We start from the raw sequence: 22551 nt of genomic DNA, 5'->3' as shown, positions 1-22551 counted from the left end.
TCGAGACCAGCCTGGTCTACAAGAGCTAGTTCCAGGACAGGCTCCAAAGCCACAGAGAAACCCTGTCTCGAGAAATCCTGCCCCCCCACACACACACAAAATGTATTTCTGAAGGAACTGTGTTTGTCCTTAAAAATGAGTTAAAGAAATCACAAAAGGTATTACAATAATTCTCTGTATTTAGCTTCCCAGAAAGATAACACCACCTACTACTCTACTTTTAAGACTCAGCTGGCCTTAGATAATTTAGAAAGAAAAAAATAGGTAAAAAACTAAATTCTTGAATGTAATGAGATTTTGTAGCTCAATTACAAACATTCCACCTGAACTCATTACTCAAGTACGAATAATGAGAAGTTGACACATCTTACACTTCTTAAATAAATGTTGTAAGTCCAAAAAAGACAAAGAAGTCACCTTAACTCCTACGCATGGGAACACTGACATTAGTGAGTTCAACGGAGAATAGGAGGCAGCCTAGGTTACACATCATTATTAACTTTGAATAGGGAGAGGAAATGAAGATCAAAGAAAACTCTACTGTCCAGTGGTCTTGGCTTTGGGACCAATCCAGCCCTGTCCAGCCACCTGCACTGCTGGCTCGTGTGTCTCTGCTCTGATACTTCAACTGAAAATCCATGCTTCAAAGGAAATCCAGCCACTCAGCGATGCTCTAGGAAACCTGTGCAAATGTAGTTCTCAGACACCTACATGACTGTTTGCTGAATAAGAAAAAAATGTGCTAACCCCAATTGTTATCATTGAAAAGGACTTAATCAATCTGATTTTCAAAAGGCCACAGACTATCCTGATTAGATTTACTTTATCATTCTAAATTTGCCCTGGAAATTTTAAAAATGTTTCAACTGCCAAAGTTTCTTTCCTAACTAGAAATAAAATTCATGGTCATTCTTTCATATATCACAAACTTATTTTGTGCTTCTCATTTGGTAGGTACAATGTGATCAGGATTCCTCTACCCTAGAGGGGGCAATCTACCCCCATGGAGGTCAGCAGCTACCAACATATCAAACATAGCCATTCAACCAATGTGGAGAACATATGCCAATCACTACCTTGCCTTGGGCCTATGTGTTCCAGTTCATAATTTGCTATTTAATTCAGTAATACTTATTTAATAATAAAAAAAGGTTTATAGAGAAGTCCAAGGGGAAAAAAATCTACAACTCACATGCATGTGTTCTGCTGTTCAGAAATTATCCAGACAGTGCACCAAGCTGATGCTGCCTCTGAATAGTCTAGCAAATATGAATTACACAAAACAGAAGCAAACAAAATTGGAGGTAAGACCTGTGCATATATAAAGGATTCAAAACACCATGTCAGCTAGCTCTTAATAGTCAATTTTCTGTGTTTGTAATTTAGAGAGATAACTATTTGTAAAATTCAATTTCTGGTAAGCAGTGGGGTTTGCACCAAACCCACAGCAGATGCTCACTCACTCTGCTATGTTGAGATAACCACACGAAGCTGCTGCATGAAGAGGTGTCCAGCCCTCGTTGTCTTGCTGGTTTACATTGGCTCTGTTCTCCACCAGAAACTTCACCATGTCCAAATTTTCATCAATACAGGCCTGAAAAGAAAAGCCCACTGATTCATTCAACAAGAATTTATTGAGTTCTATTACATACCAGACACTACTTTGGACAATGACAATGGCCAGCAGTTCTGATATACTATTTATTTTTCCTAGTAAGTGTTTGAAATATGACTTCCAAACTTAGAAATACTATTAGATATTATTTACAGTACTAAGAGTATTAATGGGATTAACTATGAAATGATTTCTGTAGTGCTGTAAATGGGAAGCTACTGTAGCATTTTGTTATAAAAAGGAAAGTGTGTTAGAAATGTTTTTACATGTTTTTCTAAATGGCTTCAAATGATATTGCAGACAGATACTGTTCTCTGCCTTCACCCCAACAAGCAGGGGAAAACACAGAAGCTTTTTTAATAAAAGCTTTTAAATCTTTAATAAGACTAGAAGAAATAATCACAATGAACTCTGGTTGAGCCAGGCATGGTGAGACATACCTTGAAGCCCAGCATTTGGGAGGTTCAGGAAGAAAGAGCTCAAGACCGAGGTCAGCCTGGGTTACACAGTGATATCCTACTTAAAAAAAATTAAAAATTAAAAAAGTCAGGCAGTGGTGACACACGCCTTTAAGTACTTGGAAGGCACAAGTAGGTGGATCTCAATGAGTTGGAGGCCAGCCTGGTCTACAAAGTGAGTTCCAGTACAGCTAGAACTGTTAACAGAGAAACCCTGCCTTGAAAAACATGGATGGATGGATGGATGGATGGATGGATGGATGGATGGATGGATGGATGGACGGACGGACGGACGATATACAACAACAGGGCTCTGCCTCAAAAAAATAAAGGTGGACAGCACTTGAGGAACAATAACCCAAGGTTGTCCTAAGGTTTCTACATGCACAGACATGTACTTGTACACGCACTCAGGAGCACACACACACACACACACACACACACACACACACATACACACACACACAGAGAGAGAGAGAGAGAGAGAGAGAGAGAGAGAGAGAGAGAGAGAGAAGTAGAAGAAAGGAAAACAGAAAATAAAAAAGTCTAACATAGAATAAAAAGAAATCGTTGACAAGGATAATTATTCAGGTTCAGACAGTTCCAAAGTCGGGAAAATTCAGGACCTAGAAGGAAATGTGTACTCATTCATAGCACTGGGCATCTGCCCACCTCAGAGAGTTGGAAACAGCTACTGGCACTATTTTTGAGCCAGTACTTTTAACGGCCACACACACCAAATGTATTTAATCCTCACTCACCATGGCTCTTGTCCATACTTACATTAGAAAAGTAATTTGATTCAAAATGTCTCTGGACTAGCCAGATTTAGGAATCTGGATGTCTAATTGAGAGTACTGTGGATTCCTAAATCCAAGAATTACATGAAAAAAATAAGTATGTTCCATGACCGAACTGGAAAGAACCAGCCTAGTCAGTGGTACAAAGCAACAGAGCTACAGAACTCTGCTGTCCAGAACCTTCAACCGCCCTGCCTCTCCTACATCCAGCTGCCTTGGTTCCAGGAGGGTATGACTAGAGCATGGATGAGAGGAAAGGGGGATGCTCCCTGAAGTCTTCTCCAGTGAATAAGGACTAAATTTAGATGTCCTCTGCCTACTCCATCTGCAGATGTGATGCTGACTCATGCAACATGGTCCATGAGCAGATTCACCCATCTGCAAAACTCTGTCTGCCCAGAGTTATGCTCACGTCTCCAGACAAGAACTCTTTCCTTTCCTTGGAAAAGAAGTTAATCTTTGGGTGTTAACCATGACAACAATGGTAGAACTTTTTTGCTTTAACTCAAGTATCTTCACTGTGGCTTAAGTGTGTTTATTCTTACTTAGCTTGTATTGTACAAGAATGTTACTAGAGTAAAAATTTGTTTTAAGCTCTGAAATAAAGGTATATACTTAATTCTTAGTCCAAAAGAACTAACAATTCCAAAAACTGCTTGGTAAATAAAGGTCTTCACAATCAGCATGCAGTAAAGACAAGCTCTCTGCAAGGGAAAATACTTCTTGTATCAATACTATGGATACTGTGATCTTTCTACTGTACCTAACATTGCTCTCTGTATCAACGGCTAAAGTGGCTGGGGGTTAACCAAAGCCAGAGTTAATCTGGGAGCACAGGGCCTTACAAAACTAAGTCTTCTGGGTCCCAGAATAGCCTCCAACTGTCAGCACGGCCTAGTGCTGGCTCACAAAGCTGACCTTGCTGTTGTATCTCAGGAGAAAGCCAAGGCTACCTGTTTTGCCTGAAAACAAATCTCCACAGCGTCCAGCTCCAGGTGATTGTCAACAAAAAACAGACTTAGTACAGCCTAACTCCCACATACTTTTTTAAATTCTGTGTTTGCCTTAATTGCAATAAATCATGATGAAAAAATTTCTGTCACTTTGGGTGGAAAAAAAAAAAAAAAGAACACCAAACGACACAATCAATTACCTCAGGCAGCCCTCAGAACAGGGAAAAACCTTGAAAGCCAGGTACATGATAAAAATTCATAATCTAGAATGTGTAGGGTACATTTAAAACTCAACAAAAGCAATCTAATCTTAAAAATGGGGAAAAAGGACTTAACATGTCTCTGTGTTTACAAATGCTCAAAAGCACACGAGAAAGTACTTAACTGGTACCAATCATTAAGGAAATGCAAATCAATACTACAGATGATACAGGTCTTTAATCCTAGCACTCAGGAGGCAGCCATGAGCAAATATCTCTGCATCCCAGGGCAGCCTGGTCTACATAGTGTGTTCCAAAAGAGTGAGGGCTTCATAGTGAGACTCTGTTTCAAAAATAAATAAAAAAAATAAAAGTCTTTCCAGGATGTGAAAAAATTTAAACTGTGTCCATTACATTAGTGTAGAATGGTACAGTTTCTACAGAAAACAGCATGGTGATTCAAAAACAACAACAACAACAACCTACAATTACCATTTCTATTCTATCCAAAAGTAGAATTTGTATTACAAAAATCAAAAGATTTGAAAGCAGTCTGAAAGGGATATCTATACAGCCACATTCATGGAAGCATTTACTCACAATTGCTTAACTGTCGAAATAACTAGAATCCATTAATAGGTGATTAGATAAGCTAGACGTGGTATTTAATACAACACACATACTCAAGAAGGAATATGTCTCTACTGACACCTGGGTTTCTGTTGTTGAAAGCCAACAAGTTTGTGGTAGTGTGTGACAGAAGGCACAGGAATGATCAGACTGACATAAATTAGAGAATCCAAATCTAGAGTCTGCCTTCTCTCAACTTCTTGCTATATTTATTGAAAACACCAATATTGACTGATCCCTTCTTTTCCAAATGAAAAGTGCCCCCCTCCTCGAGATCTCACAGATCTTCAAAACAGTATATTAAATAGAATGCTTTCATTTTTAACCCAACTTTAGCTCAAATAGTAAAGCCCTGACAGATCTAACCCCATGGTTCTTTCATTAGCAACTGGGGGAAAAGGGAGTTGAGATAGGGTATCATGTAGCCCAGGTTTCAAATTCACTATGCACTGGAAGATGACCTTAAATTCCTGATCCTCCTGCCTCTACCTGCCAAGTAGTGGGAATATCGGTTTGTATGACCACACCCAGATTTGCTGGAGGTATTCTGGCTGAGCACTGACACAGAAACTAAACCTAGAGTAGGAAGCAGTATATATGAGCTCCCTGTGAACCCCAAATCTGTAAGTTCAAAATCCTTTTGTTCTACTCAGGTAACTTCATCATATGCTAAGATGTTATACTGGTAAGTTAAGACGGTAGTGCCATTAGAAAGTCTGGAAATCTCTACCATCAGCAGATCACTCTACAAGAGGTTTTAACATACAGTCCTTAAGATTGACTGATCCAGCACATCAGTACTTCCAAGTACCTGTCTCTGGGTTCCAAACACGATACAATGTAATAACTTCTGTTTAACTGAGAATCATTAAAGCAGTCTACTCCAATGTGACAGGTGACTCCAGCTGCTGTCAGTCCCATGTGAAAGACTCAGAACTCCACTGGCATAGAATGTCTGACTCTCAGATGGTAAGAACTATATCTGACTATGCACTCACTGGTCAGACAGGCTCTGGACACAGATCAGTGGCCTTTCAAGAGATGGCCAAGAGACAGCAGAAGTAAAGAATTTTCTATTAGCTAGACATAGTGGCTCCTAACTCAGCACTCAAGAAAGCTGAGGCAAAAAAGACTGAAAAGTTCAAGGCCACTCTAAACACATAGTTTGAAGCCAACTACAGCTCTATAAGACTCTTTCTTAAAACACAAAACAGAACAAAACAAAATTTCCCATCAACTGTCCAACTGATTATGATTTGTTCTTGGTTGACTAGCATATTATTCCAAGACTACAAATGTTTATAAATTAAGACCAGAGAACATCTTCCTTTCCATACCAACAAACATGGTATGTGATATGGCCTAAGGTTTCAAAACCATGAGCCTGCAAGATGGCTCTGTAGGAGAAGATGCTTACCCCCAAACCTAACAAAGAGAGTTTAATCCCAGGAACCCACCTGGTAGGAGAGAACCAGCTACCACAAACTGTCCTCTGACTTCCACACTCACACGTACTTGTGTAAGCACACACAAACAAATATAATTTTAAATAAAGTTGAAAAGTAAAATGTGAAGAAAGAATACATTAAAAATGACAGCATGATCTTCATATAGAAGATTCATGCTCCGACCTCCCTGTCTCTACTCTCTGCTCCTGAGGGTCCTAACTTTGAGGAACAATAAATGAGACCTATTGGTGCTGGGGAAAAAAAAAAAAGACAAGGGATCATTTTTTAATTAGAACAAAGAAGTATAGATATCTGAATAGCTCTATATTTATTTATTGGTACTGGAGGCCAAATCTAGGCCCAAGTACACTCTAGGCAAGGACCCTCACACAGACCTCTCTCATGGGCACACCCATTCATTTGTTTGTTTCTTTGTTCATTTATTTATTTGCTTATTTATTTATTTATTTTGAGGTGAGGCAATGAAATGGTGCTTGACACCTTCAGTAGTTTGAATGTAACTGGTAGCCCTTAGTTCATAGGAGTGGCACTGTTACAAGATATGGCTTTGCTGGAGTGGGCACACTTAGAGGAAGTGTGTCACTGTTGGGGTAGGCTTCAAGGTTTCCTATGCTCAAGATACCGGTAGCCCAATGTCACAAAAAATTCCTGTTGCCTTCTGATCAAGATGTAGCTAGCACTATGTCTTCCTGCATGCAGCCATGCTCTCTGGCAATGATGACAATGGACAGAACCTCTGAACTGTAAGCAGCCACCTCAATAAAATGTTGTCCTTTATAAGAGTTGCCATGGTCATGGTGTCTCTTCACAGCAATAGAAACCCTAACTAAGACAACACCAAATCTCTAAGACAACCTGAGTCTGATCTCTAGGATCCATCCACATGGTGGAAGGAAAAAGCTCTCTCTCTCTGGCAAGCTGTTCTCTGACCTCCACACAAGCACCATAGCACACAAACACAAACAAAAATGTAATTTTTAAGAAAGGGTTAACTTATTCTATATAACTTAATGACATTTAATGTCACATATTCAATTGCAAAACCAACTAAATAAATGCTTTCTATCTAGCAATACAGAGGCATCCAAAATAGGGTTTGTGGACTAGGGATAAGATATCACCTGGCTCACAAAACATTTGTAATACCTGATTCCATCTCCCTAAAAACAATTTTAACACATACAGAGTAATCTGTTATTAGTCTAATCCTTCAAAAATATTGCTTGAGGAAAGTAACCAATTAGCGAAACTGGATTGGCTACTCCAAATTAGACTAAGCATAAAATATAAACTACAAAGATCCCATGAAAGTACTTTCATTACCATTCTATTTATTAGCATAAATCTGGATTAGAAACCTCCTTGATATCTTGGCTACCTGTTTCAGCCACGGCCCCCCAAAGGTCTATTCTTCTGCCAACTTGGCGTGTAGAAAAAATTGCTGTTCCGTGGAGAGGGATTTTTGTATTTAACTCCAGATCACTCTGTGCCCATAAACAAGTGTTTCACAAGCCGCAGTAGTACAGCTTGAAAGCCATGGCATGGGCAAAGCTCCATGGCTGTCAAGTGAGCCTTGGGAAAATAAGGCAGGCAGTTCTGCAATCCAAGTTGGGTAAGCCATGGAAGCCACAAAGAACTAACAGGAAGTTCAAATTTACCCAGTATGAATCAATATACAAAGTTTTATCCTAAAGGGACCTAGTAAACAAAAAAAAACTTATTTTCCCAGCATATTTTCAACAGGAGTTTTGCACAGCCAAACTCTTTAATATAATGGTTCAAATCACTTTCATGCCCCACATACTCCATACATTCTATGCTGTAAAAGATACTAGACAAAATAGTTATATAACCCTATATACTAGTTAAAAGTTACAAATAACCTGGGCAGTAGTACCACATGCCTTTAATCCCAGCACTTGGGAAACAGAGGCAGGCAGATCTCTTTGCGTTTGAGGCCAGCCTGGTTTACAGAGCAATTTCCAGGATAGGTTCCAAAGCTACACAGAGAAACCCTGTCTCAATGATCCCTGCCCCCCCCCAAAAAAAATAGTCAAAATAGACAACAGAACCATACATAACTCCTAGACTCAAATTCCAGGTCTACCAATTAGTAGTTCTATGATCTCTTTAACAAGTTATGTAAGTTTCAGCTTCTTCCCCTGTAAAAATTATCATGTTAGTAATTGTAAGGACTTCAAGGGGTCCCAATTAGGACAGAATGAGCTAATGTACATAAAACACTGAGCACATGCACATAGTCACATGCTACATAAATTTAGTTTCTATCATTACTACATGTGTATAATAGTGTCCAAGAGTCTTCGGTTCACTCTTTTCCACACAGGGAAATTAAAATAAATATATACACATAAATATATATTTACAATAATAAGCATAAATATAGTATGAATGCCACATGAGTTCCAAAAGTACCAAACACATTCAGGTTTCACTAGTAATAGATGTAAGTGAATTTATTAGAAAAGAAGAAAACCAATGGGCCAGGACTCCTGTGCATAGAAAAGAGGTTTAGGAATGAAACCAGGGTTGACCATAACACAGTCACTGGCTACAGTTGCAAGTCTTCTGTTAGCATATGTTAAAAAAAATCTAACAAGACAGATGTAAGTTCCAGACACTGGTTCACATTACCAAAAGAACATGCTAAGAAACTGTCTCAGTAATCAGGGTTCTCATACTATGAAATGCTTTTTCAGTAATGTAACAACATTTACAGACACATCCTATATTATTCCAGACATGGTCCTTGGGGGGACAGAGAGGAATAAAAAATGAGTAAGGTTTTACCATTTAGTGAAGGCAAGAGAAAGGAAAATTATCAGAACCAACAGGAATGGCACTGCAATATAAAATGACTGGTAAGAACAAGTCCTGTAGCATGCAAGAAGTTACTAACTGGGGGTGAAAAATGCCAGAAGACATGACTTACATGTCATGAAGAAGATAACCAACTAGAAAGCAGAGACAATGACAATTGGTAGAAACAGTATACACAAGGTTTACAAAACAGAAGAAAATGCCAGTTTTTTGAAATGGTAGGAATTTGGCATACTTGAACTCAGATGGAGTTAGGGATATATGGAAATCTGGTGGGGGATGTCCTTCTGTATATATGTTTCCCTTATTAGTTGATGAATAAAACACTGTTTGGCCAATAGCCAATAGAGGCCAAAGATAGGAGATGAGGAGAATTCTGGGAAAGGTAGGTGGAGAGAGGCACCTCGAGGAGACGCCATATAGAGACCGGGAAGATAGGATGTGCCAGGCATTCTCTGGTAAGATAAGGTCATGGAGAAATACATAGATCATAAGTTATAGATTAATAATTAAGACAGAACTATAAGAAACCCTGGCCATCAACCACAATTTTATAATTAATATATGTCTCTGTGTGTTCATTTGGGGCTAAAATGGTGGCAGGACATGGTGGGACAAGAAATTCCAGCAACAGAAATCTAAGTAATGCTTCATTTGGCAAACTGACAAGTTTCAACTTCACTCTGCAGGCTAATGGGGAAAGCAGTGGATACAGTAGGATGGTAGCTAAGAAGACTCTTCAATCCCAACCTGTAATAAAGAACTTTACCTCTTTCCTTCAGGCAAGGGGGAGATCACAGTGATCCTACCAGAATTATACCCAAAGGTGTGACTGCAGTGGGAAGGCAAAGATTGAACTTTTGCCAGGAAAAACTCATGGTAAAGCCACCACTCAGGCCACTAGTCCAGGCTACGGAGGATGAGCTACTGAAGTAAGGTCCTGGCAAGGAAGCTGTGGGGAAAGGATGGATTTGGGAAACATTCCTGGGGTCGGATGGATAGAATAGTCAGAATGGTGGTGGTGAGGAAGAACAGCACTGAGATATTTCTTCAGGGTTTATTTATGTTTATTTTATGTGCATCACTGCTCTGTCTGTGTGAGGATGCCAGATTACCAGGAACAGGAGTTACCAACAGTCAGGAGCCGGCATGTGGGTGCTGGGAATTGAACCCAGGTAAAGCTTGGGGCTGTGGTTAACCGTGACACACTGAATCAAAACAGTATATTAGGAAGTCTTGTTTCTGAGTCTCCTCTAGTGTTAATTTCTCTTGAAGCCTCACTATGTTCAGGAACTCTATCTGTGCAGAAAACTACCATGTGCTGCTACCCTTTCCAGGTTAAATAATCCTAAAGGAAGCCTAGAGATATGGGTGCCAGGAGCCAAAGCTCACAGCTGTTCCCTGACCCACAGCAAAGTCCTGGGGGGATCAGTGTCATAAATACTGTGACATATCCTGGCAAGGAACATTATTGTACAGCAGCCACACAACAGGGGAATTGAGGTTATGGGTAGAAGCTCTCAGCTACAGCTGAAATCTCTTTTAAAGTCACAGGTTAACAATGACAATAATGATTTTACAAGAGGATACCCCAATTTGTTCTCTAAACTTGAAATTGTTGGAATATAAAATGATTGGCAAATCAAAATTTTGTTTGGTACATATGGTATTTTTAAAATAAAGTTTGTTTGTTTTTTTTTATTTTGTTGCTGAAGTGGGGTCTTCCTCTGTAGAACAAGCTGGCTTCAAACTTGTGGCAATCCTGCTTTTGCCTGCAGAGTGGTGGGATTCAGGCTTATGTCACTAGGCCTTTTTTTTTTTTTTCTTCCTAAAGACAGAGTCTTGCTCTGTAGCCCTGGCTGGCCTAGAACTTACTATATAGACAAGGCTGGCCTCAAACTCAGCAATCCACCTGCCTCTGTCTCCAGAATGCTAGAATTAAAGGTGTGCACCACAACACATACCTAAAAAGTTTTAAATTCATTTTTCCTATATCTGAAATCCAGGCATTGTAAGATACTCCTATTACCCGAGCACTTGGGAAGCTGAGGCAAGAGGATCATAAATTCTAGGTTTGGCTGCCATAGGCCATTCTGTCAGTAGGAAAGGTTGGGAGAAGAAGATGGAAAGAGAAGAAACCCAAATTGGCCATGGTGATAAGTACATGGGAGGATGGGAGGGCGAGGGAATGGGGGGATTGATATGTAAATAAGAGTGCCTCTAAAATTAAAAAAAAAAATTGCAGTTGACTTCCCTTAATACAGCACCTTATTTTTGTGGGACCTTAACTGTGTAAATCTGCATATAACCAAGTTTGCACCTGATAATACATTCAACTCTGCAGCTGAAGAAAAGATAGCAGTGAATAAGACTTTAGGAATCTAAACAACTTGCTTACTCCTGAAAACACCAAGCTCAACAATGTATGCCCTAAAGAAAGCAGTGGAATGACAGAACAAAGTGATCAATAACAAACATCCCCTGAGTTCATACATAAGAGTTAGAGTCCACTCTCTCTGAGCAGCTTGGTTCTATACTCACACCTGGAAGCTTCTGGGATTTAATTGGTTAGAAAAGGTATTTCCAAACTCAAGAATAAGAAAATGGTTCCAAGAACAGAACAAGGATAGCAGGAGGAATTGGATAGAGAAATACTGATAAGCAGGCAGGAATCTGAAAAAGGGTTCAACACCTGCTTTAAGGCAAAGACTTTCTATTCGGCCAGACAGTGCAACAGTATCCCTTCAAGGGATTAAAATTAAGAAATGTCCCCTGTCTCTTTTGATGGGAAGTGCTTACTTATCTGCAATCCAATCCAAGCCTCCTGGAACACTTCACCAGCAGTGGGCTCAGAGTCAGACAGAGTTTGCCAGGGCTGAATTTCAGATGCTGTTGCAAAGGTGACAACTGCTAAAAGAGATCGTGTGTTGCCTTGCTCTTTTCATCTCATTTATGGAGTGGCCTCAAGTGCAAGCTCTGAGCAACTGCCTATCTGGGACAGAGGTAGAGGACAAATGGAAACATTGCAAGATACTGTACAGGCAGAAGACTCTGACTTTAATATGTCACAGCCCAGCCCATTTACATTTCCTGGCTGTTGCAGGGCTTAAGATCATATACTGCAACAATGTGACAAACTGAAGAAACTAAATGTCAAAGTACAGAACGAAGTACAAAGTGTCAGAACTGTGCACTGCAGTTATCATCATCATCATTACTGTTTTCTTCCTCCAGGAAATGGCTTCTTGCATAGAGTGTGTAAACACTGCTAAGTCTAGAGACTCTCATAATTGCTAATGTGTAACATAGTAATTTTAGGCACAGTATTTCAACAGTTTTGTTTGGGCTTTGGTTATTTGTTTGTTTGATTGGTTTGGTTTGGTTTTTCCAGACAGGGTTTCTTTGTGTAGCTTTGGAGTCTATCCTGGAACTCGCTCTGTAGACCAGGCTGGCCTCAAACTCACAACAAAGATCTACCTCCCAAGTGCTGGGATTAAAGACTTGCACCACCACCACCCGGCCAGTATTTCAACATTTTTAAGCCCAATAATATGCTTCTATAGGATTGAACTTTGCTGTATTTTGGAGACTAATTTCAATAAACCACAAAACATCAGTAAATTATAATGCCACCTTGTCTTCTAAAAACAAATCAAACTTTAGACATACTTTCATGAGTCCTCCCAAAAGTTCTCTATGGAAGGGAAATGATGGTAGTAATAGTGAATGATGGTAATAAGAGAGAGAGCAGGTGCTAGAGAGAGAGCTCAGCAGAGAGCGCTTACTGTTCTTCCAGAGGACAAAATAAAAGAAATGTAACCTGGAATGGTAACTAATGGTACAGAAACCCTCTTTTCCTTACCTTGCTTTTTGTCTGGGTATTTGTCACAGCAACAGAAAGGAAATGAGATGGAGACATCTCTACACCCAGCAGGAGGAAAGAAAAGAGCTCAATGCCCTACCTAACACAGGCAGTGGTTTGGAGATAGAAAACTAAAGAAATGTCTGTAATCCCAGCACTATGGAGGAGAGCTAGCAAGAAAACCCCAAAGCCAACACCAGTCTGATTTAAACACTGAGTTCTTTGTGGACCCATGGACTGTGGAGTAAGACTCAAACAAACAAACAAACAAACAAACATTGTAGTGATAAGAGAGAGAGCAGTAGAAATAATAATAATAATAATAATAATAATATAATGTTTACTTGGATGATGGGACAGACTTAGTAGAACTCTTAGGGGAGGCCTTACCCTCTCTAAGGAGCAGATGGGAGGTGAGGTGAGGGGAAGAGGGAAAGAGGGAGAAGAGAGAGGGGGAACTGGGATTGGAATGTAAAAAATAAATAAAAAAGACTTATAAAAATAATAATGTTTACTGTTTATTAAGTGGGTTGAGCACTGTCACATATAGTTATTCATTTAATTCTCCTACCAAGCTCATAAGAGCTTTTTAGAGTTCACTTTTTAGAGTTCACTTTTTAGAGTTCACTTTTTAGAGTTCAAACTTTCTTATGGTCGCATGGATAAAAATGAAGAAACAAGCACTTGAATCTAATAACCCTGGCTCATAGCCTATATTCTGAGCCATACTTAATGTAGCAACCTTCAGATCAAGATGAATTTAACAAGTCTGATGTTGTGTAAAAGTTTTTTTGGTGCTGTGATAAGAGGTAAAAACAAGGTCACAGTAGGCTGTGAAGAGGGGAGTAAAGTCGCAGGGGTGACATCATCTGTTGAGAAAGGGGAAAACATTGAGGTATGCAGACAATATGAAATAATCCTTTCAGATCAAAGACAGGGACACACAGTAGGATTTGAAACATGGTTTGAAAATGGTAAAAATTTAATTATATTGTTAAAAAAAAAACTGCTCTATTTTCAGCCATGTAGGTGTAACCAGAGAAATCAAGAGTCAGGTTCATTAAGTTAAAATTCTGCCAATTAAGTTCCGAGACAAAAAACATCTTTGAAATAAACATAGAGTATAGGCAAGCAGGAGCAGAGATGGAGCTCAGTTTATAGAGGTTTTGTCTAGCATGAAGAAGCCCCGAGGCTAATCCATCAGGCATGGTGGGGGCACGAACCTATCATCCCAGCATCTGCAAAGGTACAGGCAAGAGGACCAAAAGTCCAAGGTTATCCTTGCTATATAGCAAATTTGAGGCCACTTTGTGGTTTATGAGACCCTATCTCAAAAAACAAACAACAACCTAAGCAAGACAAGAACTTCTGATGAATTAGAAAGAGGGGAAATGGGACAGAGAATTCATATTAGATGTTCTAATAAAAATGTCAAGAAGGGGGAACAGACCTAGCATGTTATTGTCAAAAGACAGCTATTAGAATAGGACAGCCTTGGTAGGGAAACAGACCATGGCAGCAGATGACAGAGCCTCAGTAGAGACATAAATCACATGACATGCAGAAGGTAAAAAACTAAGGGGTTAGTTAGTGCGTTGGACAGTCTCACAGTAAAACAAGGTGAAGTTAAATCTTTGATGAATGAAGGGATAAGAAGGTGGCATAACCAAATGGCATGAGATGCAAAAGAGCAAAAAAATTAATTTTATAAGGGGTCATAGGAAGCAATGTTCTGAAAGTGACAATGAGAAATAACTTGGTACTAATCCTACTTCCTGACATTCTGTTATATGAGATCTCCAGAATAAAACCACTTGAGAAAGCTTAAATCTATGCAGAATTACTGCCTTTGTTCCCAACTCGAAGCCTCAAACTGCACATTACAGGTTATATATACCATGGCCTTCTTGAAATTGATTTTTAAAGAAATCAATCCAGTAACACAGGAGTATATTATACTTACTTTTTTTTTTTAAATGGAAATCTAGGGGCTGGAGAAATGGCTCTGCAGTTAAGAGCACAGGCCGCTCTTTCAAAGGACCAACGTTTGGTTCCAAGCACCCACATGGCAGCTAATAAGCATCTGTAACTCCAGTTCTAGGAAATCCAATGCCCTTTTCTGGCCTCCCCAGATATGCACACATACATGCAGGCAAAAACACTAGTACATATAAATCTCTTTAAAAAATGAAAATCTAAAAATGACTATTTGGCTTGCCCAAGTCACTGAAAGGTCTGGAATAGGAGTTCAAGGACACACCGAGATGGACTCTTGGGGGTAAGAAGTCTACTAAAAGTTATTAATGTCACAGACTGACAGGTAGGCAAAAGCATGGTGGAATTCTGAGGAGAGAGTTCAGGCACCAGCACCAGAGAGAGACAGCATGGCAGGAATACTGAAGACAGGAAATCAGGGCCCACTTGGCAGAAGTAGGGTCTCTTCTGATAGCTTTCTAAGGAGATGGCTTCACAGCACAAGCCAGCAGCCAGGAGCAGGGTGTGTGGTCACACCTCTTTTGATATAAACTCACTTGCCCAGGTGAGAAACCCCCACACCAGGAAGCCTGTTAGCCTGAGGTTCACAATATCTCAGTAGAGTGTGTGTATCTGTAAGGTGGAAGGGCTACTATGGGTATTGTGGCTTGAGCAGCAGCTGGATTTAACACTCCATTCCTACAGTCACACTGAGGCAATTTGAGTCACGAGGGTTCTGCCCTCAAGATAGGTAATTCCATCTCATTTGATTGACTTCTAGCCCTCTTGGGACCAGATTCAGTTAGGGTAAAGAAGTTTGGTTTGGTTTTTATAGCAAGATTATCATTTTTGTTTCATCTCTTCTACAGAAACTTTTGCCCATGTTTTCTACCATGAGCAGAAGCAATCCAAGATCCTCACTAGGAGCAAAGTCGATGTAGATGCCTTTGGTGTGTCCTTGGCTTCTCAGCTTCCAAACAGTGAGTCAAAATAGCCTTTTCTCTTTATAAATTACTCACTCACAGACACTGTTACTGCAACAGAAAATGAACTAAGACACTTAAATGGGGACATATCCTATGAATTTTCTGTGAGGTAGTTTGTACTTGACAATATCCATTATAGGCTTTCCACAGTGGACTGGTCTGTATGTCCACTGTTTTATTCATAACCACAAAAGATGTCCATCCTTTGAATATATACTGTATTTCATTATCCCCCGTTTCTTCATAGAGCTAATTTTTGTTGCTATAAACAATGAGTGAAGGAACACTTCTGGGGCTAAGAGTTCAGTAATGGCAGAGCACTTGCCCAACATGTGCAGGTCCTCACTTTGGTATAATAAATAATATATACTAAATGAGCATCTCTGCACATATATCTTTGTGCACATTTAAAGACTCTTGAAGGAAAATTATACTTTTTATAAATTCTACCAAATTACCGCTGAAGTTGCCTGTCTACAAGGCAATATTTGAGACTATTTCTTTTAGTCCATCTCAATATCCTTAACAGATGCAATTGTAAATTTTCTGTTAAAATTCTATACAAAAAAATCAGTTTCAGTATGCATTTAGTTAATAATGAAACTGAACAGTTTCGCACATGTAGAGCATATTTATTGAGATAAAAATCACACATGATACCATTTGCCTATTTAAAGTATGTAATTCAACTATACACTGAGTTTTTTGTATCTATTTTAAATATTAATGTTTTTGCTTGCATGTATGTCTGTGCTCTACTTGCATGCCCAGTGGCCAAGGAGGGAAGAAAAGTGTGTCAGATCTCCTGGGACCTGGGGATAGATAGCTGTGAGCTGCCACATAAGTACTGAGAAACAAACCCAGGTTCTCTGCAAGAGCAACAAGTGTTCAGAAGTGCTGAGCCTTCTCTCCAGCCCATTCATCTCCCACCAACAGGATATGAGGGCTCTTAATTTTTCCATGCCCTTGCCAACTTTTGCTGTCTTTTTACTTTTTATAATTTTATTTATTTTGCATATGTGTGCAGGTATGTATGTCATAGAGCATTGTGAAGGGCAGAGAACAACTTGGGGGAATTGGTTCTCTATTTCTACCATGTGAATGCCAGGTCTCAAACTCGGGTCATCAAGTTTGGCAGCAAACACCCTTACCCCCTGAGCTACCTTGTCAGCCCATTTAATGGCTTGTTAATTCTAGCCATCATACTGATGAATGGCAACAGAGGTATAAAGGGATGTCTCTCTGTGGATGCTTGTTTTTGTTGTACTGGAGTTCAAACTTCCTGTGTACTAACCTAAGTCTTCTGCCAAAGAGATACACCCCAGCCCTCTCATAGTGGTTCTGACTGCGTTTCTCTAATGACCACTGGGATAGTTTATACTGTCAATTTCACAGGCTCGAGAGTCATTAAGGAGACAAGCCTCTGGGCATGCCTGTAAGGTTAATTCAGGTGGGAGAACACCTCAATTGTGGGACCATTCCATGTGGGGGTCCTGGACTGAAGGAGAAGGAGAAGGGGAGATAAGCAAGAGAGTTCATCACTCTCTGCACTTCCTGGTTAGGAATGCAATGTGACCACTGCCTCAGGCTCCTGCCACTATGACTTCCTCTAACTACAATGGACTGTATCCTCTCCCCTTCTCCCTCAAGATGCTTCTTATTGAGTTTTTGTTACATCAATAAGGAAATGTTCTAGTTTCACTCTGCTGCTGTGATTGAACTACTCTGACCAAACGCAGTTTAGGAGAAGAAAGTGTTTAACTGGCTTTCACTTCCAGGTCACAGTTCATCGAGGGAAGTCAAACAAGGAACTCAAGCAGGAATCTGAAACAGAAACCATGGAAAAAACACCACTTGCTCATTAGCTCATGCTTAGTTAACTTTCTTATATAACCTTGACCACAAACCTAAGAAATGGTACCCCCACAGTAGGCTAGGACCTCCTACATCAATTAATAATCAAGACCCCACAGGCATGCCCACATCTGACCCATACATAGTTTCTCAACAGGGGCTTTCCTGTCAGATGACTGTAAACTGTGTCGAGATGACAAAGATAACTACAAGAAATTAACTAGTACAACCACTGTTGCTGAACATCTTTTCATATGTTTATTGGACACTTACATCCATCTCTTCATTAGAAATGTGACTCCGTCTATTTTAAGTGAAATATTTGAGATTTTATTATTGACTTATAAGAGTTCTTTATATAATCTAAACAAAAGTTACTTATCAGCTATGTCATTTGCCACTGTTCTCTTCCATTCTATGAGTTGTCAACATTTTTTTTTAATAAATGCATATGGGTGTTTTGCCTGCATATATGTCTGTTTACCACATGTATGCTTGGTGCCCACAGAGGGAGTTGGATCCCCAGAACTGGAATAACAAACAGTTGTAAACCATCATATGGGTACTGGGAATTAAACCCAGGTCCTCTGAAAGAAAGCCAGTATTCTTAACCAGTAAGCAATCTCTCCAGCTCCCAACACTCTCTTGATAATGTCCTTTTCAAGTATTAAGGTGAGTCCAAACTATGTGTTATATTTTGTTGCTCACACTGTGGTACAGAACTAATTTTTTCTAAATCAGAAGTCATGGAGAACATCTCTCTGTTTTTCTCCTGACACTTTCAGGTCTTTGATCTATTTTGGATTAAATGTTGTATATGATACAAAGAGTCTAACTTCATCCTTTTTAAGATTTATTTTATTATTATTATTAGCAGTAGTAGTAGTTGTTGTGTGTGTGTGTGTGTGTGTGTGTGTGTGTGTGTGTGTAAGCTACTCATGTTCAAGTGCCTGCAGAGGTCAAAAGAGGGCATCCGATCTACAGGAACGAGAGTTATAGGCAGCTCTGAGGTCATAAGAGTGAGTGCTTGGAGAGAAATCAAGGTCCTCTTAACTACCTAGCCATCCATCTCTCTCTAGTCACCAACTTCACAATTTCATTTTTTACATGTAAATATTCACTTTTCTCAAGAACCATTTGTTGAAAATACTATTCTTTCCCTATTTACTAGTGTTGGACACCTTTACTGGAAATTACTTAACCACTTATAGACTCTCAATTCTACTCCAATGATTTTTCTGTCTACCTTGAGCTAATATCACAATGTCCTGATCTGTAGGATGTAAAGAAGCTGGAGTCGTCCTCATTTGTTCTTTTAAGTGTTGTGCTGACTATCTCAGTCCTTGCAATTCATGTTGTATTTTCTATTAACTGTAGAAACTTGTCAATTAACAATCTTTCCTTTTTTCATTCAGAAAACAATTTTTAAGTTGTTGAGTAAAAAAAAAATCAATATAATGGATAAAACCCTTGGAAAACAAACTTTTTTCTAGTCTGTCAATGATCTTTCAATTAAAAGAAATCTATATTTTTTATACAGAAATAATTCTGAGTTTCATTTTGTGCAGGAAGCCTTTTTCTTTCCACACCTTTCTTTCTAATAACAAAAATATTCATCTGTATTTCCTTATAAAAATTAGGATGTTTTACCTATAAATGTCTGTATGTATATGTGGGTATGATCTCACTATTTGAATCTTTGGAACTTATTTTCATAGATGGTAAGAAGTTTTTACCTGCAGTAGAATGCTAATTTACACCAGTTTGAGTCTACTAATTCAAATTTCACCTTTAAAATTAAATTCTCATACAACATATTTCATTGACTATTATCTATTCCTACAGTAATGCCACCAGATTTTAATGGCCTCACTATACTACCTGTCTTCACAAGACACACCTTATTGAGCTTTGGGGAATTCTTTTGACTAATTCTGCAAATTGATTTTTAACCTCAGGATTGGCTATTTCTCTGGGAACAAGTTTATATAAAAATTTTGAGTAGGATTACACTTACTTTACAATGAACATAATAACAGAAAATACCATGAAGCCCACAGTGTATCAGCAATTATTTGAAACTCTTTCATGTGTTAACTCAATCCTGGAAAGCCTCTGAGGTACCTGCAGTTGTGGCATTTTGCCAACAGAGTTATTGTCCAGCCATCTATATCTTTTCCAGACCAAATTTTATCTTTCTTGTTATGAAAACTTTTACAACTCAATGAACTATCTTACATAATATCATTAGTCCATCCCATTTTCCTACCTGTTAAAATGCCACAATTTTAACATCCTTCACAAGAATGGTTCAATTTATAGCCAGATGGCAAAAACAAAAAGTTTAAAGTAAGTTAATACACCTTTTCAAAGACAATAGTAAAAGACAAGAGCAGAGCTGCTACTCCAAGTTAGCCTAACATGCACTGGAAATGGCCAAAGCAAGCACCGACAGCTTCCTCACATGAAATCAGCAACTGCATCTGGACCTGAACACTACTAGTGTTTGTACCCTTTATCAATGGATTGAGTTTACTCATAACTTATTCACATTCTATTATCTCCAGGCTTTTTGTAAAAGAACAGAGTATCATAAAAAGCTGTATATTTCTATTCTTTGGATGGCAATTCAGCAAAGCTATGCCTAAATATATTCTCATGAAAATGAAAAAAACAAAAATACCTCCCAGAGTAAACACTTAAAGTACGATTGATTCTAAGTCATATAAAGGGTTGGTTACTATATAATTTAAACAGCTCTTGCTGTGTGACCTGGGACAAATCACTTTACCCCTCTGGGTCTGTCTGTTTTTGTTTTTTTTTTTTTCATTTTATTCTTTTCTTAATTTTAATTAGAAAGAAAATTATTTTACATGTCAACCCCAGGTCCCTCTCCCTCCCCTCCTCCCCTGCCCCCCCCCAACTAACACCCTACCTATCCCATACCCTTTCTGCTCCCCAGGGAGGGTGAGACCTTCCTTAGGGAGTCTTCAAAGTCTGTCTTATTCTTTAGGATAAGGCCAACCCCCTTGTGTCTAGGCTCAGGGAGTATCCCTCCATGTGGGCTCCCTTTTTTTTTTTTAAGATTTATTTATTATATACACAGTGTTCTGCCTGCATGTATGCCTGCATGCCAGAAAAGGGCATCAGATCTCACTACAGACTGTTGTGAGCCACCATGTGGTTGCTGGGAATTGAACTCAAGACCTCTGGAAGAGCAACCAGTGCTCTTAACCTCTGAGCCATCTCTCCAGCCCTGAATCTCAGACTTGACTATAAAAATGATGGAGGTGAGGTGTACATTCATTAGAACAGTCACCAGCTGTATTACTCTATAATTACCACCATCCCAAAGAGTCTAGGATCATTTGAAATAGAGTATCATATTCTGAAAAGAAAATCAGGAATGAAGGGGTATTTCATTTTACTAATGAGTTTATGTGTTTCAGTTTTAAAAGTGCTTGCTGGTACTATTCAAATTCCCTGTCTGGGTAAGAAATTGAATTTAGATACACCTTTTGAAACATTTAGTCTAGCTGGGCCTGCTGGTAGACACCAGTGACTCTAGACCTCAAGAGGATAAGGCAGAAGGATTGCCATAAGTATACAGCCAGCTATAGAATAACACAAAGTCTCAAAAACTCCAAAATAATTTTAAAAATCTAGTATAGCATATGCACCTTTAACTAAACAGAAACCATGTGGCAGCAGGAGGGTGGGGGTAGAGGGCACTGAATGGAGCAGCAACCTGGTGAGAGGGAATGAAAATATATAGAAGGTTTAAATGACACAAACACAATAATCTAAGAATGGATTCTTGATACCTGTTTGCAATGAAGGGTTTAGAGGGGGTTGTTCTGTTTTTAAATAATTTATCTATCTGTCCAATCACTGATTTATTTTTGGAGGGGACAAAGGCTGAGACAGGGTCTCATGTAGCCAAGGTTGCCTTGAATTCTTGATACTCCTACCTTCTATTCCTGTTTGGATTAGAGGCATGTGCTGCCACACCCAGCTTCTCTCTGATTTTTGTAAGACTTATATGATGTTGGTTATGAACAAAGCCCAAATATCAAACAATATGCTCACTAGTCCCTTGATATTTTGCTACTAATCACTAAGAAATCTATGCAACAGTCAAGAGCCATTTATAAATAGCATTACTCTGCTAGTACTCTCGGAAAATAATCAGTTAAAGAATCATTAGTTTTCACATGAGAAATCAGTGACAGAAACACAAACAAGCATGTGGAGCAATAAGAGTTTCACGCTAAAACAGAGGCAGTAGAAGCATGCTGCCAAGCACTTTTGAGTGGCGCTACCCGTGAAGACGCACAATCTCTGACCCTTCATAGACCAGTAAATATCCAGCACATGATCATGGACCAAGCTCACACAGCGTTCAGTTTTTTACTGTACATTTGTATGAGTCAGGGTCTTACTAATGTAGCCCTCCTTGACTAAAGCCCCACACCCTTCTGCTTCAGCCTCCTAAGTGCCGAGACTGCAGGCATGTGCCACCATGCCTGGTGATGAGTTTCCTTTCTTTCTATTTAAATAACTTTTTTTTTCATTCTCCCCTCCCTCCTCTCCTCCCAGTCCCCCCACCCGCCCCACCCCTACCCCTGATTCCCCCCCCCTCTTCTACTCCTCCTCCATCTCCATTCAGAAAGGAGCAGGCCTCCCATGGGCTTTAATAAAACATGGCACATCAAGCTGAGGAAGGGCTGAAGGACTGAGTTCCCATCCCTCTACCCCCACCCCCTGGGCATCAAAGGTGGGAAAGGTAATCCAGCCTGGGAACAGGTTCCCAAAAGCCAGCTAAGCTCTAGGGACAGGTCCTAATCTCACCATGAGGCGCCTTACAAAGAAACCAAGCTAAATAACTTTCACACACATGCAGAGGGTC

The 22551-nt window shown here is 39.4% G+C and overlaps 1 protein-coding gene across 6 annotated transcripts in view; it reads right to left on the bottom strand.

Moving 5' to 3' along the window:
* Positions 1-22551, bottom strand: part of Ppp1r12b (protein phosphatase 1 regulatory subunit 12B) — a 207084-nt gene that overhangs the window by 153958 nt on the left and 30575 nt on the right. For all 6 annotated transcript variants that reach the window (XR_004770351.1, XR_004770352.1, XM_027417535.2 and 3 more), the window contains exon 2: positions 1464-1594. Coding sequence is in view for 4 of the 6 variants with exons in the window: in XM_027417535.2 (XP_027273336.1) it covers positions 1464-1594 (131 nt within the window). In the remaining 2 variants the exon portion in view is untranslated. The remainder of the gene's footprint in view (positions 1-1463; positions 1595-22551) is intronic.

This window comes from Cricetulus griseus, chromosome 5, assembly GCF_003668045.3.
Source record: "Cricetulus griseus strain 17A/GY chromosome 5, alternate assembly CriGri-PICRH-1.0, whole genome shotgun sequence".
Taxonomy (NCBI): domain Eukaryota; kingdom Metazoa; phylum Chordata; class Mammalia; order Rodentia; family Cricetidae; genus Cricetulus; species Cricetulus griseus.
This window is presented reverse-complemented; position numbering and strand designations above follow the sequence as displayed.